General features: G+C 44.2%; 1 protein-coding gene across 1 annotated transcript; it reads left to right on the top strand.

The window, feature by feature from the left end:
- The first annotated feature begins 238 nt into the window (after positions 1-238).
- SCGN (secretagogin, EF-hand calcium binding protein) lies at positions 239-22,589 on the top strand. Its single transcript, XM_072329258.1, has 11 exons — positions 239-433; positions 749-819; positions 7,819-7,911; positions 8,329-8,418; positions 9,148-9,204; positions 9,715-9,792; positions 19,032-19,087; positions 19,702-19,747; positions 19,851-19,910; positions 20,500-20,568; positions 21,836-22,589. Exons 1-11 carry the CDS (start codon positions 361-363, stop codon positions 21,962-21,964), a joined length of 822 nt encoding a protein of 273 aa, XP_072185359.1. The 5' UTR covers positions 239-360; the 3' UTR covers positions 21,965-22,589.
- The last annotated feature ends 2,447 nt before the right edge of the window (positions 22,590-25,036 follow it).

The raw sequence follows: 25,036 nt of genomic DNA on the forward strand, positions 1-25,036 counted from the left end.
GCATGGAAACCCTCTCGGCAGTTGGCACGGAGGAGCGGGAGAGTCACAAATTTTACCAAACTTTTTTTCCCTCTAAACATCACTCCTCTGAATTTTCAAGCCTGTCCCAAGCACTGCCCCCCTCCTCGGGCAGCCCCTCCTGCCGACACCCACGCGTTGACGCTGCGGGGCGGCAGCAGGGAGGTGAGAAGGGGCCACACGCGGGTCCTCGGCCTCCCCCAGCTCCCCACGGGGCCGCCCCCGGGGCGGGGCCGCCGTTCTCAAAGCCGCGGCTGCGGACGGGCGGGCGGCAGTGCGTGCGCGGGGTCTGCGCGGCTTTTGCGCGGGGGCAGCGCGGGCCGTGCCGCCAGCTGCAGGACCATGGAGAGCGGCGCGGAGCGGCGCCTGGACGCGGCCGCATTCCTGGGCGCCTGGCGCCGCTTCGATGCCGACGGCAAGTAGGGGGGAAGCTTGGAGGGCACGGGGAGAGCGCTGCCTGGTGGGAGCACGTAAGGGTGGGTTCTCGCATGAGTGGGGGACGGGGTTCTGCCCCTGTTTCGGGGCTTCCTTCTTTCTCCTCGTCGTTCCCAAACGTCGAGTCTGAAATGCCTTTCGCATTCCTTCTCTTGAGTTCCCACCACCCCATGGAAACGTACTAAATGGCAATGAGGGGATTCAAGTTACAGGGTACCAGAGTAGGCAGACAGGGCCCCTGCAGCTCCTGCGCTCAGCCCATAACGTCCGTCCTTGATGTCCTGCTTGCCTTTAGACAACGGCTACATCGAAGGGAAGGAGCTGGACAACTTTTTCCATCATCTCCTGGAGAAACTGAGGCCAGATGTAAGTACCTCTGTGCACAGAGTCCTACTTAAAAGGTTGTTACGTTGGAAATAGTTGTATTTATTGCTTCCCTATCAGTGCCTAATGGCAGAGCTCTTAGCAACCAGGTGCATGAGGCAGGTGTGGCAACAAGTGTGTTAACACCAGCTGCTCGAACATTTGGTGCCGGTCCGACATCTGCTGTTGCTGTAAGGTCATTAATTTGAAATACTGCTTAGGAGAATATTTCTGTGTTGCTGGAAGTGGCCCTATATTAGTTGATGGTGTTGCTCATAAGGTTCAACACTTGGCTGTTGAGTTCCTGGTTTTCTCCCCTGGTTTTCACTCTGCGGCCCACAGCCAGCTGGTGAGAGGAAAGGAAGAAGCATCTTCCATAGGGAAAGAAAGGGTGTGCCAAAAAAAAGTGAGCAGATGAAACATTTCCCTTAAGCAAAGAGTGATCAGTGAGAAGGGGAAGGGTGGCTAATAAAAAGCATAGATTCATGAGCATCACATGCAAAATCAAAGTCACGCTCACAAGGTGATTAGGATACTTGGTCCTCTGGGGCTACCATAAAAAATATTCTATGAATCACCTTTTCAAGTGAGTTTTTGATTATTTTGTGAGTAAATTTGGAATGAAATATTGGCTATTTCGATAGAAATGTTTCTCTGGAGCATGGATGGTTACACAAAAAGCTATGCACATCAAAACAGTTTAAAGAAAAGTAAGATTCCAAGATAAGCATTGAGACTCATTAGGGACACAGAAAGGCTGCTCTGCAGAGAAATGGGCAAATAACAGTAGGGAAGTGGGGTATGGTTTTAAAGCAAAATGAGAGAATTATATTAGATGTTGAGAAGAAATTCTTTCCTCAGAGGGTGGTGAAGCACTGGCACAGCTGCCCAGAGAAACTGTGGTGCCCCATCCCTGGAGGCACTCAAGGCCAGGTTGGATGGGGCCCTGGGCAGCTGAGCTGGTGGGGGGCAGCCCTGTCCTTGGTAGGGGTGTTGGAACTGGGTGATTTTTGATGTCCCTTCCAACCCAAGCCATTCTGTGATTCTATGAAAAGCTGGAAAGCTTGTGCTGTGTTTGGACAGGAGTGTCATGTCAGACTGTGGGCAGAAGTCCATATCCCTGCTCAGTCCCACAGCCACTCTTTTCTTGCCTATGCTGCATAGGATTTTTGCAGCGGTCTCAACCCAGCTGGATGCAAAGACAGTACCTTAGAGCAGTTTTTGTAGTCTTGTTGCTATCAGCATGAACTTGTTATGCTGCACTAGGTGTTGGTGCATGGATTTGCACAGCATGGAACTACACTCCTAACAAAATGTCCTGAACTACTAAGAACAGTGCCACCAAATTCCAAAATAAGCCACACTCAGTCCAACAACTCCAGTCCAAACCAGCACACCTTGTGCCTTGCTCTCCTCTTCTGTCTGGGTTTGGCCTTGAACAGTAAAAGCTTAACACAAAAGGAGTGAAGAAACAACCAGCTCTCGGGGACTGGCAGCACCAGAGCAGCCTGCTCCCTGAATGTGTGATCACCTGCAGCGATGGGCAGAGTGAAATTCCCCATCCTCTTTGTACAGCGCGTTTATGCAACAGTGCAGGTGGGCTGAAGGTACCCTTTGCAGTGCTTTTCACCCCACACAGCAGGATAATAGCATTGGTGACGCAAGCAGGGAGCTGGCATTGAGCACTGCTGACTTCAGTGCTCCCTTTGACTCTTGTTTCTTCTCTGGGTTCCTGACATGTCTGCACAACAATGTGCGCTGGTGGGACTTCCAGATGTGTCTCAAGGATTAATTAGTGCCTACGTCTGAAGTGCTCAAGGAGTGATAAATAATGCTATCAGCTCTGGAAGTTGTCTCTGCTTGAATAGCAAATGGTCTCATAATTACATTTTTCCAGCCTGCGCTCCCTAAGCTGTTATTTCAGTTAATGACCACCGTACTCCTTCAGCTCTGTTTTTCTTTCCAGCAGCTCTGCAGCATCCCCAGCTGACACTGAATGCCAGGGCATGGGTTGGGAGCAGCTGGGAAAACAAAGCACAGCGGGGCCACTGCAAACTGGGAGTCAGATTTCATGGGGATGGAAACGTGGAAATCCATCCAGCAAGGGACGCTGAGGCAATGCCGCCATAGGGAAACATCAGGGGAAAGGAAAACGTTGAGGTAGACCTGAGTTGTGCCAGCGCCTTTCAACTTTATAATAAACAGACCCAGATCCCAGGTGCTGCTTTCTGGCTCTCCTTCCTCAGCAAGGGGCAGTTCTAAGAAAAAGCATTTGTCTTCCGGGGATGTGTTGCATTTACAGAAGGCTTCAGTGAAATACAGTGGATTTATAACACTGATGGGCTGCGGTTGATGTCATTTCTCCATCAGATGGAGGGCCTTCTGTGAAGAAGTGGGCTGACAGTATGAAGTATATGGGTCAGCATCAGGGCAATTCAGCCCAACACCACACAATGTTATGAGCAGCTGCCATCCTACATCTTCAGTGATTGTCACGGTCATAACTTCTCTCTGACCACTGTGCTCCTACTTGCTTATAAACTTCGTTCTTCTACATTATGAACCCCATTCCATCTGTAAACCTGTTACACTGCACTGAAAATTTAGCTTTCTTTCGACATGGAATTTGTTTTCTTGGAGCTCTATCTATATTCTGGTGATAATTAGACAAGAGGTGGTTTCTAGATTAAATAGATATATTCTGGATTGGTCTTTCACTGAAAAGTTTTGCAAAATCAGTGGTATCTGTACAGATACAAAAGGAATTGTGCATTACAATTGCACTTGCAGTTTTCTTTCATGGAAAGACATTTCACTTAGTTTAAATTCAAGTAAAATTAGGCAGAGGTTTGGGAACAGCAGCCATTCAGACACAAGTAATTTGCCCTCACCCAACTGTATGTGTGTTAGAGGCCATGTGTGAAAATCTTTGAAGTGCAAATGTGTTTGGGTAAGACAGGTATTAGCTCTGCTGCAATCCCCCTTCCCACAAACCACCTGGGTGGTTATGGCTGGAGGGACTGCAGTTAATCTCCAGGAGCTCAGCTGAACAGCCGTAAAGGATTTACCTTTGATTTCTGTTTCCAAGGAAGATGAGCTGCCTCTCTCTTGCATTTCAGCCTCACGCAGTATATTGTCTGTCTAGTTTGTGTCTTTAGCTTAGCAGTCAGTGTGGTCAGGAACGCAACAGCTAGGTGCTCAAATAAAGTTCAGTCACCAAAATGTTGGCCAAAGCAAGCTGCCGCTGTGATGTACCACCCACCCAAGAGAGCCAGGGCTGCAGGCCAGGTCCCTGGTGACCAGTGGGTCAAGTGGGAGCAGGAAGACTCCTAGCAAAACCAATGTATCTTGCATCCTCTTCCAGGCTAAATCCCAAGTCGATTCTGCTGATTGCCCAAATGCATTTATTTCTGTAGGTGTGGCTTTGTCAGCCCTGGTTATCCTAACCAACTCCTTTTGCAGTAGCTGCACGTTACTGCAAGTTCTGGAAATGGGAAACTAAACGCACCTATTGCAATTACAGGCAAAAGTGACATGTTTTCATTGGCCAAAGGCATGTCAAAAACCATTCGGTCTGGTGGAAAGGGCAGAACAAAGAATGTACTCAAAGCCCAACCACAGTAACTTGATGGCACAGGGAAGGGCTACAGTGGCCTTAATTCAACACTGACGTCCTCTGTGTGAAAGCATTTCCTACGTATGTGCTGATGGGAGCTAAAACAAAATAAATGAGTTAAAAAGCAAGCAGTGATGGTACAGGGGCTCATCTACTGTAGTGTACAGGACTGCAGTAAACCCATACTAAAGCACACGGCCAAATCCTTCAGCAGCAGCTCTGCAGTTCATTGGGCAGGTCTGGCCCAGGAGACTCTGGGAAAGCTCATGTCTGTGCAGGCACAGTGGCTCCATGGGCAGCATAGATGGAGGGAAAGCGTTTCTAGGGACACATTTTAATGCTACCAGATTTAATTGGGCCAAAAAAAAGGAGTTCACCTTCTGAAATCGAAGTGTGTGTTTCTGGTGCCTTGTCTGGTCTTTGCTGCCCTCCCTTTGTCCATGTGTGGCTTTTGGCATGGCACTAATTGTCAGGCGTTCTTGGAAGACGTAATTGATTTTCATAGATCTTATAGGAACTCGATGTCTCTAAGGAGATCTTTCTCCCTTCCATCAAATTGGGCTGCAACATCGCTAAGAGAAACGTGTTCAAGCTGACATTTTCAGATAAACTTCATTTTTTCTTTCAAGAAACAGGCTAAAACACTCACGTTTCATTTCTTCTTGCTCATGACACCGTTATCAGTCTGGTATCTGGATCCCAAAAATCACATCAAGAAGGGGGAAATAATCAATGTATGGCAAGGCTGCCTTACTCAGCATGGATGAAACGAGGCTTTCCCTTTCATCAGGTGTTGAGGTCTCTGCAGTATTCTACACATTTGCCCTTTTTTCCCCTTAAAACAGATGACTCCTAGCTGTATTTTCAACAAGAAAAGCTGCTACCAAGTGCACGGATCCCTGAAGGAGTGAAAATTCAATCTGAAATAGTGGGGCAAGAGTACAGCAGAGTGTAAGGAATAGGTTAACGAAGAAGGCAAATTACAGCTGGGTTTCCAAGAAGTCATAACCAACCATGACCAAGAAATTAAATGCTGCGCAGATTAAAAAAAAAGCAAACATGTTCTTTCCTTTATTACAGTGGGGATTAAAATCCAAATTACCTTTGTGATGCAAAGTATTTCTAACAGGTTTCCACAAAAGCAAAGATGAATACTGGACTTGGAAAGGAGAAAGTAGAAAAATCATTTGTTACGGCAGTTTGAATTACAGCTTTTCTCTGCAAAACTCTATGGAAAAGCACCTATAGCAAGAAATTCACTGCTTGACCCTGAGATACCTATGAACAAAGTCACAGCACCTCGAGAAACTCATGGAAGTGCATGCAGCAGGGAAAGTCAGGAGCTACAGCTTGCATCCTGTGAAGAGCCTCCTCACAAATGCAATAGCATTTGCTTGGATTTTCACAAAATCATTTTCTCTAGCTGCTAAAAAGTTTGCAAGATCTTAGTCCAAGCAGTGAGCACTTCTGAAAGAGGGAGATAGGCTTAAAATGAAGCTGCTGCTTGTGTGCCACAGTGTGGTCCAGCAAAAGGTCTGTGCTCAATGACAGTCCAGCTGCTTCTCAGTGCAGAGTGGTGTGCTCATGACTGGATTCTTTCCTTATACCCTTATAATCCATAGAGGACTGGATAAATGGAGTGTGAGACTGAGGCATGTGTAACCAGTCTGTGTTTGGCTTAGGTTTTCCTGCATGCCTCAACCTTTAGTTAGAGAGCAAGATAATAATTACAGGGGAGGGAGGGAGGGAGGGGGGAAGGGAGAAGGAGGGAAGAAGGGAGGGAGGGAGGGAGGGAGGAAGGGAGGGAGGGAGGGAGGGAGGGAGGGAGGGAGGGAGGAAGGAAGGAAGGAAGGAAGGAAGGAAGGAAGGAAGGAAGGAAGGAAGGAAGGAAGGAAGGAAGGAAGGAAGGAAGGAAGGAAGGAAGGAAGGAAGGAAGGAAGGAAGGAAGGAAGGAAGGAAGGAAGGAAGGAAGGAAGGAAGGAAGGAAGGAAGGAAGGAAGGAAGGAAGGAAGGAAGGAAGGAAGGAAGGAAGGAAGGAAGGAAGGAAGGAAGGAAGGAAGGAAGGAAGGGAGGAAGGGAGGGAGGGAGGGAGGGAGGGAGGGAGGGAGGGAGGGAGGGAGGGAGGGAGGGAGGAAGGGAGGAAGGGAGGAAGGGAGGAAGGGAGGAAGGGAGGAAGGGAGGAAGGGAGGAAGGAAGGAAGGAAGGAAGGAAGGAAGGAAGGAAGGAAGGAAGGAAGGAAGGAAGGAAGGAAGGGAATAGGAAGATAATTTTGCCTTGAGTGTGTATATTGGGAAAGCCAGTTTGTGCATCATCTTTTACAACTCTTTCTTTGAAAGTAAAATTTCTTAGCAGTTGTCACTAGCTTTTGAGTTTCATACATGATATTTTATGTACAGAGATAGACTACCCAATAAGAAAAAACACACTGTAGTGTAACCCCTTGGAGCTGCTTTTCTACGTTCTAGCTTTATGGTTTTCACTTACTGTATCCCATAGCTTGAATCTCTGCTTGGACAATGCTATTTATGATTTTTATTATACTGTACTATCAAAGATGTTTGTATAAGCCCATAATGACTGCAAGCAGGCAAGTGCTCACAAGTTCTGAATCTTCTCTGAAATAAGGTGAAGGCAAATCAAATTATAGTGCTATCTGACTCCCCTTTTATCTGTAAATAACATTTTTTTTCTTGTTACTACTAGCAGCAAATTAAGGCTTCTGGAAAATATCGGTCACTTTAAACATGTGGGAGAATCTGGTGACAAAGTTCAGGCAGAAACAGTCTTTAGTTAAATGACATTAATCAGAAGATGTGGTATCTCACTTCCTTTTTGACTACCTCATCTATGATATCCTTGTGTGTTCCTACAGCCCAGTCACAGGCTGTGTGAATGCTCTGCAGCCAAAACATTCGGGAGCAGTTGGGAATGGTTTTGGTACCTGGCTCCTACTGACTATGGGCATGGTCAGGAAGTTTCTGGGGCATGAGGCACAGCCAGGTCTCTGTGGTTGTTTTCAAACACCAATAAGCAATGACAATGGGCAGCATCAGAACTGCTATGATACAAACTCAAGCAAAACTGAACTCCAGTGATACAGTACCCAGTGTGAATAATTTGTCAAAGAAGGAGGCATCACTGGAATATTTTAGAGTTTCCAGACACTGCTCTTCCAACCAATAGCTCAGTTGCCACAAAGTTATGCATAGGCCTTATTTACTACCAAAACTTCACCTACAACAATGCATTTGTGGTCTTTTAGAAGCATTAGCCCTTGGTTGTAAGGATGCCGTTTTCCTGGTGGCTATCTGTGAGGCAGACTTCCTCTGGGCACTCTCCTACTGCCCTCAGCAACATTCTTATATGTGCTGTTTTCCCTATGGCAGGACACCATCACAGAAGAAAAAGTTCAGAGGATGAAGGAGCAGTTCATGTCTACCTATGATGTCACCACAGATGGCCGCTTGCAAATCCAAGAGGTATCTTTCCCCAGCCCAGTTGTTTGTTTGTTGTTGTTGTTGTTTTACAGATAGAAGGAGGATGGGGACCTAGAGCAGACTTGGCAGATATGGGAGATACAGTTTGAGGGGGGAGGAGGTATAGTCATGGAGTACTACATTCACCAGATTTCTTGGTCTGGGCTTCATTCCATAGCAACTACATGCCAAGCCAGTATTTCCCATATGTGTCTGCAGCCATCCAGGCTTCCCTTCCCTTCCCTTCCCTTCCCTTCCCTTCCCTTCCCTTCCCTTCCCTTCCCTTCCCTTCCCTTCCCTTCCCTTCCCTTCCCTTCCCTTCCCTTCCCTTCCCTTCCCTTCCCTTCCCTTCCCTTCCCTTCCCTTCCATTTGTTTCAGTCTGCAGACACGACTCTGAGGTTGGTATGTGTGTTTTTCAGCTTGCAAGTATGATCTTGACAGATGATGAAAACTTCCTGCTACTTTTCCGACGGGAGACTCCCTTGGACAACAGTGTGGAGTTCATGAGGGTCTGTATTTCTGCCTTCCTCATTGCCTTGCACACGCATTGCCCCAAACCTTTTCTGTAGCACCTACTCTGTATAAATCCTGCCCTCGTAAATCTGAAGCTGTGTACCCAGCAGAGTGAAGATCAGGAGGGCTGACCAGTCACCATTTAAGCACAGTCCTAAGCTAATGCTGATGAGTTAGCCTGGGCTGTGAAGGCACACAGACACATCCCTGCCCTATTCAAGGACACTGAGAAACTTACCTTTGGCAGGATGGGTACAAGGACAGCTGTAAAATATGAACTCCTTTTTTTCTCTGCAAGCTGCTTCAGATGGAAGTTTTGGCTTTTCTAAGACAGTCTGCAGTTCTTATTTCACACCCAGGCTCAGGGCTTCTGCAGATCAATGGCCAGCTGCATAGTGGCCTGCACTCAGGGCAGTAACCACTTTGAGAAGTTGTATGTACAAATTAGGTAAGAAATGTGGCCCAGTTTCTCAGTCTTTTCTTCCTTTTATAGAATGCATGTCTGCATTAAATATGTGACTGCAGCATGTCACACATACAGCATCCAAATGAGAGTAATTGCCATTGTGTGGAAAGTTTATTTTATTTTGTCCACAATACATGAAATGGTGGATAACACAACAGCTAGCTCATTAGGGAAGTTCTGATCCAGATCTTTGCAATCTGTCTCCTGTGTGAGTGATTAATGGCAACATTTACAGCCATATCAATCTGTCCCCATCCAGATCTGGCGCAGTTACGATGCTGATAGCAGTGGATTTATTTCAGCTGGAGAGCTCAAAGTAAGTTGTTCTAACCCGTGTCTTTCAGTTTGATCTACAGCTCACAGATGTCAACAGGAGCCTATCCGTCGCCTTTAACAATTTGCTGCCTTCTTGTTTGATGACAAATGGCACTTTGAGCTCATTCACAGCCAGTTTAAGGGCTGGGCACTCTCCAGCTTTCTGGCATAGCTGCAGGGACCACAGTGGATGGAAGGAAGCTCTGCCATCCCATCCACTGCCCCTTTGCCCTGCCTATTTTGATCTATCAGTTAGCAAACACTGTGGGACTTAGCTCTTGTGTATTTTGTGGCTGAACTATTCCATTACAGCAGATTCCAGTATGCTCACTTGGGTACAATTTGATTATTTTCTGATTTATTTGTAAAATATAATCCAGTATGAACTTTAGGTGAAACCGAAGGCCTGAGTGCTAATTGATTCATGTGACTGCTGAATTTGGGTCTATTTTCATACTGTTTCTTCTTGAATTTCTCTAAAGAGTAACATTTGACTCTTTCCTGGCTGCAGGATTTCCTGCGAGATCTCTTCTTGCAGCATAACAAGGTGGTTACTGAAGTAAAGCTGGAAGAGTATACTGATACAATGGTAAGCAAAGAGAGCAATAATATTGTTTAGATTATAGTAGTGCCTAAAAACCACCCTCAGGGTCTCAGTATTTGATGCCATAGAGGCTCTCTCAAAAGGTGCTTCTTTTCCAAGATTTCCCTGTGGGAAGCTAGACAGCACACAGCTGCTACTTTGCACTGTACTGGACATCAGCTGTGAGCAGCGTTTCAGCTTTGAGTCAGAGTGTTTATTATGAGAAAGCAGCCTGACTTTGTGCCACAGCAAACTGAGCCCTAAACCTATTGGAATCAATAGGTGAGGTGCGTTCTTCTTCAGCCTCTGCTAGGACTCCATCCAGCAAACTCCCCTGTTTTCTCCTAGCAAATCCTTTTGGTCCTCAGAGATGCTGGCATCTTTCCCTTCTTCTCTGCAAAATCCAGAGAGCCCTGCTGGCTCTCTGCTGCTTCCTTGAAGGGCTGGGAATCTCAAGGCTCACAGGCTTCAATTCTTCCCCTCCCCTCTCACAATGGAGCTTTTATCCTGCAATCATCGGCAACACAATATTTGGCATAAGTTTAGCATCAGTCACCTCATTTTTGGAACGCCTTATTATATCTAACCATCTGAAAACAAGAAAGAAAGAAAGAAAAAAAGGCCCATTTCTGATGTTCTTATCAAGGCTATCATTTCACTTTCACCAGGAGACATCTAGCTTTGCAATTTTCTAAATGATTTTCAGATGGAACTGTCTTGCTTCTTGGCGCAAAGTCTATGTATGTTTTCACCTATAGTACAGCTTGGTATGCAAGCAAATGAGGAGCTGCCCATGTATTTTGCAGTACCGTGGTTATGTATGCATCTAAGCATCTGTGACTAAAAATGTGACTCCTTAGAGCAAAGTGAGAAACTGTACCTAATGGTGTACAAAAGTGTGTGCATCTTTTCATGTTTATAGGACAGTTAAGGGAGAGGAAAGCAGTCTACAGAAGTTATTGTCCATCTGGAAGAGCTTGAAAACAATAAAAACCCAGAAGCTGCAGCCAGAACAAAATCTTTCCGGCAGTGTTTGCAGGTAGCAAATAGCTTTTAAGCTGCCCCATTGAGATTCCCTTAGCCAGCGGCTCATCTCTGGCCTGGTGCTGCTGAGGAGCAGGCAGTCTGAAGCTTGTAGATATTACGCACCTCATTTCATCCAACTTTTTCCCTTTCCAGTAATCTCTCAAAAAGCATCTATGATTTCTGCTGCCCCAATGCAGCTAGATAGCAATGTGGCTGGGAAGAAATGTGGTGTGGTAATGCAGCACAGGGCTGACAGCCAGGAGGTCTGTTTTCTATTCTCCTGGTTTTTACTGATTGGCTTTGTGTCTTTGAAGAAGTAGCTTAGTCTCTATGCTGCAGAACAAGTTTTGATCTGGAAAACAGAATGATTCCTACGTATGGGGTAATCTGTGGCCTAAAATTCTTTGGTAGAAAGTCAAGATCAGGGATGCTTACAAACACACCTCAAGCAGTACAGTAGGATGTGAAATCAGAATATAAGGTGTTTTTGTACTGAAATGCGGGATATGAGTTCTGGGCATCACAGCAAAGAGCTCCCACAAGGACAGCACGTATATAGAAGTGGATGCACTCCATAGATCACAGTAGTGCAAAGCTACAGAGAAGGAGGAAAAAATGCACTCATGTTTTATCAGTGCATTTATCATATCACATGGACAGCACGTATATAGAAGTGGATGCACGCCATAGATCGCAGTAGTGCAAAACTACAGAGAAGGAGAAAAAAATGCACTCTTATGCTTTATCAGTGCATTAAAAAGGGGGAAAACAAAAACAAACAAACAAAAACATAAAAAAAAAAGAAGAAAAAGTGACTTGAGCTACCCAGATCAAAGGTGTGATGCCAAGGTTCAGAGGAATGAGAGAGCCCTGCTTTCTCTCCTTGCTTCCCATGTGGAGCAGGGAAGACCTGGTGGGACTCTGCCACCATCCCAGCTGCCTGAGAAAACAGGGTGAATGCAACCATGAGATACTTTAACACAAAGCAGGGGCTTTATATTTCATTCCTGAGGTTTTTGCAGGCTTTCTATTGCATCTTTAGTAACCAGCAGCACTGATTCCTTTACTGCAGAATGCAAATCATTCTATTTCTTTCCCTTATATCTTTGCTTCCACCCTTTTTTAGAGCACAAGTTCTTCTGGACGCAGACCTGTTTCTACTGTGCACATCTACAGGGTCTCTGATAGTGGCCCATCCATCCTGCTCAGGGCTTTTACATGCCTCTGTAATAACATTTGGTCAAAAGAAGCTGCGTCCCAAGGAGCTGTAATCCCATCTGTCTCCACAGGCATTTACAGATCTCTGCCCTCTTCTTTGTGCACTCCACAGCTGGCTGCATACTTCTTAAGTAGATACTGGTATATCAAGTGGACCCTAGAGCATTTTGGAGACAGGGATAAAGGGGAAAAGACTGAAAATATAATCTTAAAGAAGATAGACCAGGCATGAAAGAATAAAATCTTAGAATTCCTTGCCGGATATTTGCAGCTTTAGCTTGTGGGAGGTAAATGGACAGGGTATGTCAACTATTTCCAGTTTGCTTATGCTGTTATGAATGATCATACAGTATATAAGTGAATCAAATAATAAATAACAACTGAGAAAGCTGGAAAGAGAGATACAGCATTCCTTCTGGAAGTGTTGTTTCTTTGTGTTCCTTTGAAGAGCCAGAAACACCAAGAACGCCTCAAAGAAGTGCCCTCCTTTCTCTGATCTGGGTTAAACATAGCACAGCAAATACCTGAACAGGTGTGACATACACACACTCTCTCATACATATTTATAGTTGTATATCATCCTAGATTTATATTTTACATATATTTACATATTCCTATGTATAAATACATCTCTCAACTCCTCATTTTCAGCTGTTTCAAGTGAGACAGAGGAGAAACCAGAGATAATCTTTCTGCTCTGCTTCACCATTACTTGAGGCTCCTTCCCACTTTTAACGTGCATATCTTGGTTGTTTGCAGAAAGAAATATTGTTTTATTGAGTTGCTTAGAAGCCATTTGTACTCAGACTATTCTATTGCCTTATGACTTTGACATCCTTTCTTCAGAGAACGCTGATATAGATTGGGGATGGATGAGTGATAAACACTTGGGAAGAAATGAGGTAGGGAATGTGTTGGAATTGCACAACCTCCATGTCCCATGAGATTGTTAAATCTTAAGTTGTGTCATGGTAAGTGTAGTTTGGATATCAGGAAAAACTTCTTTACAGAAAGGGTGGTTAAGCACTGGAATAGGCTCCCCAGGGAGGTGGTCAAGTCACCATCCCTGGATGTGTTTAAAAACCATTTGGATGTGGTGCTCAGGGACATGATGTAGTGGAGGGCTGTTAGGGTAGGATGGTTGGGTTGAGGTTGGACTTGATGATCTTGAAGGCCTTTTCCAACCTGAGCAATTCTGTGATTCTAACTGTAGCAGCTTCTAAGTCATTGGGGAAAGTTGTGAGAGAAAAACATCTGAGTGCTCAAGACTCTTGAAGAGGGAATTAAAACAGGAGTTCTGTGCTGTGGATTTGTGTTAGATTTTGTGCCTGTATATGCATATATGCTTGTATTAGTAGTCATTAAGGGTGCATTAGTAATTATTTATACTCATGCCTGCATGAGCAGATAGTGATGTGATGTTCTGAATCCTTGAAAATAATATGTGCATTTGTCTTCTTCTAGAGGAGACAAACCACAGTCTTCCAGACTGAGAGCTGTGAGCATGGAGCAGGTGCTCGGAGGCAGAAATAGATCTTTTTATTGCTTTAAGCCTTTGTGAGCAATGAGAAGCTGTCCCAGAGGTACTGCACTGTGGGAGACAAGCTGGGCATAGTTGAAAGCTGGGTGTAGTTTTTAACAGCATGATGAGAATGTGCTCCCTTCTTAAAGCACCACAAAATGGAGAAATAAAAAGTTGTCCCATTAGTGCTTCATCACAGAAAAAAAAGTGAATGGAAGGATTACGGTAGCATTAACAACCTGGTAGCATTAACAACCTTCCCCATGATCCTGGGGAAGTTACTGCCCATGAATATCCTTGCATTTGTCAGGATTTTGTCACGAGTGACAGCTTCTATACATGTGTATGCACGTAGCTGTGTACTTAAGCAGAGCGTTGTAAATGCCTAAGTCTAAAACAGATGTCACCATAATTTCTGATGAAGGTTAGTATTGATCTCTTGTCTTCTGCAGTAACAAAATTCTCACTCAGCTCTTGCATCTCGGCATGTATAATCACCTTGTTCACAGAACCTCTGATGGTTCATAGTTTCTCAGATAGCAGCGTGATACTTCTGGCTTGTAACCCCAATGTCTGCAAGCTACCTGCAGGGAAAGCTCAATTCTGAGGCAAACTTCAGCAAATTATGTTGTATATAGCACTGTAGCTGTCACTCATAGGGCATAAGTACTCTCTTTTTGCACTGGTAATATCAGACTGGGCAAAATAAACTCCTTTAATTTAATTTGTATTTAGCAAAACGTATAAGATAAAAACCATAAAGTAGAATACACTCTGCCCATCACAAGCTGAATTTCAGGGGAAACAGTAATGTAAGTGTGGTGAATATCAGTACAGTAAACATTGGTCACAAAATACAGCCTTTGATGGAAATTACTATGTGGATATGGGTGAGGATGAATCTTTTCTCCAGAGAAGTCAATAGAGCAGTCTTCCCAGCTGGAACACTGTCACGGTTTAACTGCTTATCAGCAGAATTTCTGGGTATGGAGCTGCATATCTTGAGCAGTCACTGACTTCACACACGAACTGCTTCTGGCTAGGTGAGGGCTCTTGGTCTTTTCAGGATGAAGAGAAACAGGCTTACTTCTCTCTGAAGGTGGTCTGTATCCATAGGAATTAATCGCGTTCTGCCTCTGTTTTATATTGGGTGGAATAGGGGAGGTTTAGATTGGATGTAATGAAGGCATTTTTTACAGTAAGGGTGGTGAGGCACTGACAGAGAGAGGTGGTAGATGCCCCATCCCTGGAGACACTCAGGGTCAGCCTGGACAGGGCTCTGAGCAACACGATGTAGGTGTTCATATTCATTGCAGGGTAGTTGGACCAGGTGACCTTTAAAGGTCCCCTCCAACTGAAATGATTGTATAATTCTATGACTATTGGTGCTTTTGTGGTTGCTGGTTGTCCCCTCTGCAAGGACCATGATAGAGGCTCCAAGTGGCTATTTCTTTGGCTCTGAATGTCTGTCTGTCTGTCTTTGCTCTTTGACAATGCCTGTGCACTTACACACACAAAACTGAGGTGATCCATGCAGGCCTCCCTCCCAGGCAAATACCTAAGGATGCCATGCCTCTGGGAGACCACATCTACAGTTCTGCATGGGTGCTGCAGCCATCAGCGCTCCCAACCCCAGCCACTGCCATGAGAGCCTCCCTCTCTGAGAGCTTTCTCATGGCCCTGGATCACTGTGATTCCTCTCACTGATGAAAGGCGGCCTTATTATGTGTAGTAAGATGGCTCCCACATATCTCATTATTGCCATGGAGGGAAATCTGGCCCCACGTCACTTCTCGATTTAATCCCAGTTGTTCTGTCATCCCCAGTTTTGCACAGCACATGCTGTGACATAAGCCAGCAGAAGCAGAAAATTGCAATTCAGCTCAAACTTCACTTCTAAAGAATAAAACTCGTGGAATGCAGGTTCTGGCTTTCAAAAATCCCAGCAGATAACAGTTTGTTCCTTTAGGAACCAAAGGACTCTTAGAAATCCCACACTAAACAACTTGCTTAAATTACACAGGCACTGTAAGCTGGGGGGGGGGGGGCAGAGAACAGAGCTTCTATCCCAAAGATAACTTGATGGCCACAGAGTCTTGAGGGCTCTGCAAAAGCCTGCCAGCCTTGGCCTACCCACAGAAACAAGCCACGTGCAATCTTCCACTTGGGCCTATGTCACTGTTTATATACCTTCAGAACCTGCTGTACTCCTCAGCTATATTGGTTATAGCTGACATCATATAGGTGGTCCAGACATACATGTTGTGAGAGCAGCTGGGCAGGCAGGAAATAACTCCATGTTCCCTCCAGGGATGACACACTTCATTACACATCAGAGAAGGAACAGGAAAGCACTTGGAAACAGGCCCTAGTAATTCTGCTGATCACAAACCTATTTATTTTGCTTATTTACTTCTCTCCTTATCTCTGCCACAGAAAATAATTCCAATTCATAATTTTACAGGGCTCTTGAAAGCATGAGTGTGTTTGTCATATCTTGGTGTTTCAGTGGCCTTCTTTACAACACCTGATTGAGAAAGTAGATTTATTTCCTTCATTGAATTCAAAGCCAATTGCAGTTTTGAGTTTGCCCTTAAAATGTACCTTGTAACAACTCTTGCTTTGCAAAACCAGCTCTCAGTTATGCTCTGTCTGCCTCAGAGTACACGCATTAAATTCAAACAAACAGAACTAAGACTTCCCCGGTGTGCTGCCATTAAAATGTCAGTGAATTAATTTGTGCAAACACTTTAAAACATTGGGTAGCTTGACAGTAAGACAAATGCATCATTTTATGAAGAATGCTGCTGGATGCAACAAAGCTTTTAATAAAATTGTCTGCTATTTAAACATGCCAGACCTTATCCTTAACCACATTGAGATGTTCCGTATCAGCCTGGCAGCGTAAATATACCTTCCAAGAGCGTAAACTGAAAATCCATCAAGTTAAACCTATCAAGATGGTGTGTAAAGGCAAAAGTTTAAATTAGAAACAATCTCATAACAATTTCAAATATCTTCTTCTCCCATTATGTATGTCTCATCATATGGGGTGGGTACCCTCTGTCACTCTTTGATTACTTATGCACACAAATAACAGATCAGATCAAGCACTTGTGTGCTTGAAATTTGAAAGCTTAATTAACATGCATTTCCCCAGGCTTTTCTATCCCAAGATTGCCATGTAGTGTGTATGCATGAGCTACAGTTGTCCAAATAATAGGATTAGGTCTATCTTATTAGCTGTGGTACCTGAACTAATTCAGAGAACAGTATTCCATCTTTGCCACATGTTTTCCATCTTTCATGTGGAATCCAAGATGCAAGAATTAACCCAGCATAGCTCTTCCTGTAGGACTTTCTTTTCTCTCTGTTGATTGGGATGAGAAGTCAAAAAATCACAGAGGTTTGAATTTGTTTCTTCCAGGATGCCTTTGGCAGGAAAAACAAAAACAACCAATAAAAACCCCAGAATTTGAAAATGCAAAGATTTGCTCTTGGTCTTTCAATAGCAAAGCTGAGTGAGAGATGTCAGAGAGGGGAGCTGATATAAGTAGATGTAGTAAACCACTGAAAGTACAGTGTTAAGCTCAAAGATAGAGCAAAATTGACTGTGGATGTTTCTTTTCATTAAGCATTCCACTGAAGAATGCATTATCTATACATTTAAATTCATTTTGATGAGATCCGTGCTGCTGCTGGAAAATAGTGAAGGGTTCAGAAATGGATAAAGTTGAAAATCACTGGGTCAGAAAATTGATAAAGAGGCAGAAAGGCTTTCACAACTAAACAGTCACCTCTAATCTAGCCCTCTTTGTTAAGGGTTCACAATTCTCTTCTGCCTTTCACAGGTACTTGAGACATTTGAGACATCTGAAACCATGAAAACACATAGCACTCATCACTATCATACCCATTCAGAAGATGAAGGGCAATGGGGCACTTGGGAGTCCCAAGAAAAAAAATAGCTACACTAGGATGTTTATTTACCCTTTTTTCCCCCTTTTTTATGATAAAGAGGATAAGATCTGTTTCATTGGAAAAGAAACTGCATTCTGTCACCTGCAGAATAACTTCCTTATCAGTAAAGAACTGAAAGTTTAGTCTTTTTTTCTCTGATGGCTGTGGGGAGCCATCATTGCAAGGACATTTCTCCCCTTGGTGGCACAGTGTGAGCAGCTCCTAACCCTGCCTTCAGTCTTGTCCTGTTGTGGCCAACATCTGTACTGATTTCAGGGCATGATTTTTCCAGTGATCTCAGTACAGGATTTCTGTCATCCATATAAGCTTTGCACTTTCTCTCAGTGGGAGGAAAAGTGGGCCAATACCGAGTTCCCTTCAAAATTCCCATCCAGACCTCCGTAGCATAAGTCACAGAAGAATTAATGCAATAAGATCCAGTTGCAGAATCTTATCTAAAACCAGTACAGCAGTACAGCAAAGAGCACATGTGCCAGAGCACGGGAGAGGGAGAAGGCACAAAAAAAGGTATCGTATTTACACATGGGCATCCCAAGGTACAACAGATCCCAAACCTTACCTCTGCTTATGCAAGTGTCAGGCCCTTGTCTCACTGCTGGACAGTACTGACGTGCTATGGGTTCACTCATCCTGGAGCTCCCGCCAGGTTAGGATGTGTCACAGCATGTCCTCTCCTTCTGAGCCTACACGGTTGGGGACTAGCATCTATAGCCACTAAATAAATGAAAGAGGTTCATGCAAGCGTAATTAATGCATGTTGTTTTGCTGAGGATGTGACAAAGAGTGGTAATCCATCTTAGTAAAAAATTGATTTTTTTCCCCCCACTTCACTATAGAATACATTTTTTTTCAAGAATTTTGATGCTTAAGGCATTTGTTTTGCAACCCATTAAACTCTTCTCCTGTAACTGACTCTTATTTGTGCATTGCAGAGAAACAATGTACTAAGACCATTAAATGAATAGATGATATCTGGTGGTGAATCACCAACAATATGACATTTAGAAAAGGATACAATTCAGGAAAGTATATCTTTAGCATTCACATAGATCAACCTCTTGATGCCTGCAGCCTGAATCTTCCCAATCCTATCACTTTCTGATGGCAGCCTTTGAGACAGCCATGCAAGCCCACCAGCTCGAGCAGCAAGACTTGATCTCCGTCTCTATTAGGAGGTGACACTTGCACCTCAGCCATTTGGCAGCCATGCTGACAGTAAAAGATAACAACAGAGCTGGGCTGGAAGTGTTTGGAAGCTTCAGCATTTTTTTTTTCATGGCTAGTTTTTAGGTGCCTACATTGTTTGTCAGAGACCTGTCTTCATCTGAATGTTGTCTGGCTGCTTTGCGTCTCACTGCCAGAAAGCCAGCACAGAGAGGATATTGCTGTATACCTGCCTACCAGGTCACAGGGCACAGCAAAATGTCTGCCAGCCTTTTATATAAATCTTCTCACCTGCCTGTCTATTTCATAGCAACCCTATTTTCCTGACTTTTAGATGAAAATCTTTGACAAAAACAAGGATGGACGTCTGGACCTGAATGACCTGGCAAGGTAGGCTTCAATGACATTGATGCCGTTTTTCAGCTTGCAATGACACATCCAGGCAAAGCAGTATCTCTCTGGAGACATTTGTATCCTAAATAAAATAAGGTTTTCTGAAGTAGGCATTCTGAGTCTCTAAAGCATGGTTACCATTGTGATATGGTTGAGGAGCCAAGGTGGCACTGCCAATGTGCTTAGCCATATCAGCAGGAGAGAACTGGGAAACACAGCAGGAAGATGCTTATAGATGAAAATGGTAGTTTAGTCTCTGTCCTTTTTTTGTCCTTGACAGCTGAAGCTTTTTGTTTGGCACTATATACAGCTAGAGAGCATGCCTGTATATGTAATGTATGCGCATTCAGGTGGGACTTTAATTGCATGGGTACAACTTTCTTACAATACCAGTTTGGGGAATGAGAGGCAGAGGCACTGACCTCAGCACTCAAAACAGCATTATTTCATCCTTTCCTTTTCCAGCCAACAGTGCTTCATGAAGAAAACAGTGATTGATTACTATTTCCTGTAACGCAGCACAACACCCATTACAAACTGGGATAGTTCAGAGCATGACGTGTGTAGATGACAAAGTGGCAAGATCTTAATTTAAATCTCTCTCTCTTCAGGATTCTGGCCCTCCAGGAAAATTTCCTTCTTCAATTTAAAATGGATGTAAGTATTTCTTGATGCATTTCTCCCGTTCCTCTCAGATAACCTACACTAAAACCTGAATCTATTTTTCCCTTTTTCATTCACTCACTCCCCCTGCATGCAGGCTTGCAGCACAGAGGAAAGGAGGAGAGATTTCGAGAAAATCTTTGCACACTACGATGTTGTGAGTCCCAGCAACATTCCTTTGTGTTCTCTACATGGCACAGATTAAATATATGCCAGTGCCAGTGCCCATGGGTCAGTAATGCCCATGTGAAGGGGGGAATAGAGGTGGGAAATGCTCAGGTACCTTATGGCAAAGGATATGTTTTCACTTTTTCCACTGCCATCGCCAGTACTTCTGCATCAGCAATATCTCTGTATAGGAGACACATGGGCTGTAGAGAGGATGGCGCCGATAGCTGCAGTTCTCCAGCAGTTTGGGACCCCACATCGTCACCCTGAGAAATGAAACCCCTTTCAGTACTTAACAAAGAGTTATTCTAAATCTGGCCCAGGATGGACAGAACTGCCCAAGTATTGGTTAGAAAACAGCAACTTGGTGCCACTTCTGTCATTCCTGCAGTGGAGTGGTATGGTGACCAGCAAGCTTCACGGAACAGTGGGAGACATTGCTGCCACTTAAGGGGGAGAGATGGTCTAGGAAAAAGGAAGGAATTGTAGTGCTATTGGGCTTAGTGAATAGGTGGATCTGCTGACTAGCAAATATTGCTGTGTCTCCTGTGATTTTTGATGTTTCTTCCATCTGTCAGAGTAAAACGGGAGCACTTGAAGGCCCAGAAGTGGACGGGTTTGTCAAAGACATGATGGAACTGGTCAAGGTATCTGCACGTTTTTTTTAATTTTTATTAATACCCTTTATGTCCAAGAGGAAAGTCCTTATTCTGATAAAGATACGAAAGTTTCTCAGAGAATCACCATGCTTGAACATCAGGAAGCTTACACATGGGATCCCTAACAGCTGTGGTTTTATAAGTCACAAGTCAGCTTTAGAGGCAGATGCTCCTCAGCATGCCTTGGTGTTCATTGGCCAGGAGGTTGAACGGTTGAAACTTCAGCATGAGACTGAGCTGCCTATGCTACAGAAATCCTCTTCAGCTCGGAGCAACCATCTCTCCCTATGGTCCTGTCTTCAGGTTGGAGGAACAGCTGAGCACAGAGTACAGGGCAACTCATATCTAGGAGGTGGACTGTAAGCATTTGGTGGCTTGTAAGCATTATCACATATGTCAAAAAACTGTTACTTAAATTCCTAAGTTCTGCCTCCTCAGTGATGTTATGAGTGTAAATTTATTGACGTGGATTGGTCATCAAACTACTTCTTTCTCCTGTTTTGGCTGTGGATAAGGTCCTTGCCAGCATGACATCATAGTTCACTATGTCATCACAGGGCTACACTTGAAAATTACTTGATCTCTCTCTGTAGTCAAGAGTACCATGCCGGTTTGTCACTTATGACAGCGGAGTCCACTTGTTTTGGGTCACCTTGAGTTTCCAGATACGGTCCAAGACACTAATAGTCCAGCTTTTGGCTTCATCCAAGTCTGAGTTGTTGTATTCCCCTATGAAGTGACCCTATACAGGGCTACTTATGCTCCCACATCCATTTTGCAGAGTAGAAAGAAGCAGAGGGGCCAGTGCAACATGCCTTTAACGTTCATTTGACACACTAAAGGTATTCTAAAGTTGCTGACTATCTTGTAAAGTGGTAGCTTGCTGATGGAAATGGCATATACTCCTTTGTGCAGCAGGTTTGAGAGGGGAAATGATGAAAGCTCAGATCCAGCCCTTTCCGCAGACTTTTGTTTGACACAGATCAGAAACTGAGCAACCTGATTAAGGGAAGAAACTATCATACATTTCCTTATGAGACGCACTGTCCCATCCACCTAACCATACCCCTTGTGCTTTTATGGGGCCTCATTTCCATCTTCTTTTTTCCCCACTTATATGAGGCGATGTGGGGTTGAGCCCCTTGATTGCTCACCCTTTGGGCATCTCCCTGCTGCTGCACAGCCTGCTGTTTTACAGAGATGCTGAAATCCAGAGCTGTTTCCCTCTCAGCAGTGTTTTCTCTTTCCCCTGCAGCCCAGCATCAGTGGGGTGGACCTGGACAAATTCCGTCAGATTCTGCTCAACCACTGCGATGTGAACAGGGATGGGAAAATTCAAAAATCAGAACTGGCCTTGTGTCTTGGGCTTAAAATGAACCCGTAGCTGTTGGTGGTGCTTGTGGCTGTGTTTCCCATGTGAGGTTGCCTGCTGCTCCTGGTAGAAGTGTGCCCGTGCTGTGCAAGCAGGTGGGTGGTGGGCAGGGGGGCGTTTGTGTGAAGGGGCAGACAGTCTTATCAATGTTTATAAATACCTTGGGTATCTCCAGAAGCTGCCTGATCATGGGCCTTGCACCCTTCTCTTGGTGGCCCTGCTGGAGAGGGAATGGGGTCTGATGCCTGCAGAGGTCCCTGCCTGCCTCAGTTATTCTGTGATTCTGTGGCTCTGTGATTCTGTGACAAGTGTTGATGGGTGTTCAATAGGTGCCACCGCCTGTGGGTCCCTCCAGCACCATCTCTGCCCACAAGCACTCTATTTGCTCAGAATAAGGGCTGTTCACCTATTCCTAACCCCGTGAAACAGTGAAACAGTGCCCTGCCCATCTGCTAGAGTAGAGACAAGCATCTCCCAGTGTTGATGCCCATGGGCTGCTGCTGCTCTGTGATTCTGATGGTTGCCTTCTGTGTGAAGTCATTACTTTGGTGAGCATTGAGCTTTGTTTGTGCCGTTGAAATGTTGGATGGGTGTATTTGTGCAGAAATAATAAAAGAAAAAATATGGCAGTTACAGCAAATCTGTAAGATTGGAGTTTATGTGTTGCTCATGGAAAGCCATCTGCTGCAGACAGATAGGCCATGTACGGTAGCCATACAATATAAAAGCCATCAAATTGCAAGAGGCTTTATGATACCTATCAGCTGTGCTTTTTAATTCTGACAGCAAATGAAACATACTAAGTTCTTTCCATGGGGAAACCACATGTAACATAAATTAATATTGCCTCGAGGATGAAGCCACAGAGTAACGTCACTTCTGAAGGAAGCCCTTCTTTGAAATCAAACCGGAGTCATAAACAAAGTTTACATAAATTGCAAACTTGGAAGGACAGGAACCTAATTAAAGAAAAGCTCACAAGCACACATGTATTTTTTTAAATCCATGCAAGTTAGAGAACTGTTGCAAGCTTTATTGAACTTAAAGCCTCCCATCACTCCCAGGCCATTAACGTAGTCTTGAAACTCAATGGTGTCACCATCGTTTGTGCTGTTTATCTCCACGTATTTTGCTGCACATTCAGCAAGTGCCACACCTCCACTATCACGCCCAAGTAATCCTTTCTTCATTTCCAAAGAGAGATTATGGGGAATGGTCATCAGCAAAGCTCCCACACTTCAGCATTTATGTCTCCTGCAGGTGAGAGTCCCATACGTGACACTTCAAGTTTATTTCCACACATAACGGCGTAATAAAGCACTCCCTTTATAGTTTGCTTTGTAAAAACCAGTCAGAGATTTCCTTCAGTGAACACATATAGAGATGCTGGTCCAATACATCACTACAGAACATTCACAACTTTTGAGTGATGCTCATTTTCCATTTACACTGATGATAAGCTCATAGGCAAAGTGTTAAGTGCATTTAAACACAGCACTGAATTAGGACTTTAAGCTCCTAACTGATTTTTTTATGGCAGCAACTCAAGTCACAGCTGCAATAACAGAGGTTCACAGTGGTTCAGAAAAACCTTAAGCAAGAGCTCCACATGCCATCAGGGATGTGCCTTTACTTCCTGACACTTGCATTCCTCAAGGGAAGAGCTGTATGGAGCATGCGAGAATGGTGAGGAATCTAAAAGTAAAAAGTCCCATGTACCACAGCTTATCAGACACTCATTATCAGCATCCTCAGCAACTTGCTACAGATTTGGTGGGGCACATTACCAAATATTTTTCCATCATACCTCAGAAGGAATCTGACTTACCAGGCTAAACAACTATGTCTTTAAGTATGTTCCTCATTTTCTCTCATTCCTCTCATCCCTTATATTGATCTTGTTGTTATTTCTGCTTTCTTGATCAACAGTTTATATTATTCTGGACAGTGGAGCAATTTCTGCACCATTCTCTACAGTATACCTCCTCTTGTATGAGCCTTATGCTACCTGCATTTTTTCAGTGATAAAAGGTCCACTTTGCTTCACACCTGTTTAATCCCACTGATATCAGTAGAACTATTTCTCTCTCATTAAAGTATAAGTTCTAGAGTATCCCGCCCTGCCCCAACAAAAATGTAGCAAACTTTAAGATGAAAAGAGTCTCTAAATGACTGTCTACAACCACTGAGAGTTCATGTATACAGTTCTGGATGCTGATGAAGACCAAACGGTAGATGTAGGCACAGTGAGGCAGTGAGTGGTGCATTTCAGCAGTGGTGACAGTGTCGTGAAAGACAAGTCACATTCTGGACAGTCATGCACATCTGTGACACCAGGAAATGAAGAGCGTCTCAATCAGCTCATCCATACAAACCAGTGGGTTATGGCCATTGTATGGAGCTGAATATTGGCTTCGGTGCACTGGAAACAATGGTGAAAATGACAGAATTTCACAAAGTCTGCACCAGACATGTGCCATGAATGTTCACACAGGAATACTGCTGGCAAAAGTGCATAGTTATTGGTGGTGACTATGTTGAAAAAGAGTGTTTTGAGGCTGAGAACTTATCAAACAATGTTATCATGTTCTTAATATCTGTTGTAATTTCCATAGAAATATAGAGTAGGCATTACTTTTAGTGTGACCTAAGTACATAGCAGTGCATCTTTACCAAGATCTTTTCCTTTTCACATGGTCCAGAGCCACTTGTGGCTACAGTGAGCTACAGATCCCCCATAAACCACACATAACATCAGCAGTGTGGTAGGTCAGCAAGGCAATCATTAACAAGTCATAGCCTTGTAACCCTCTAGGCCCTAAAAGTCAATGCTGTCACAGAGGGAGGCATTTGGAGCTTCCCATGGAGAAAAAGAAGCATTTCTTGCTTTTAGTAATGGGTTCTGTTTTGTACTTTCTTTATAAATTATAATTTTCACTTCAATCATGAATGATGTATATGACCCTCCCCTCTCAGGCTTGGCTGTGGTAACCGGTGATTGTTCCCTTCAGAAGTAATACGAACACATGGGCAGGTAATACATTTTGATGAAACATAGCTTGTGGCAATTTTGTAAATTCAAAC

The sequence above is a fragment of the Excalfactoria chinensis genome, chromosome 2 (assembly GCF_039878825.1).
Source record: "Excalfactoria chinensis isolate bCotChi1 chromosome 2, bCotChi1.hap2, whole genome shotgun sequence".
NCBI lineage: Eukaryota > Metazoa > Chordata > Aves > Galliformes > Phasianidae > Excalfactoria > Excalfactoria chinensis.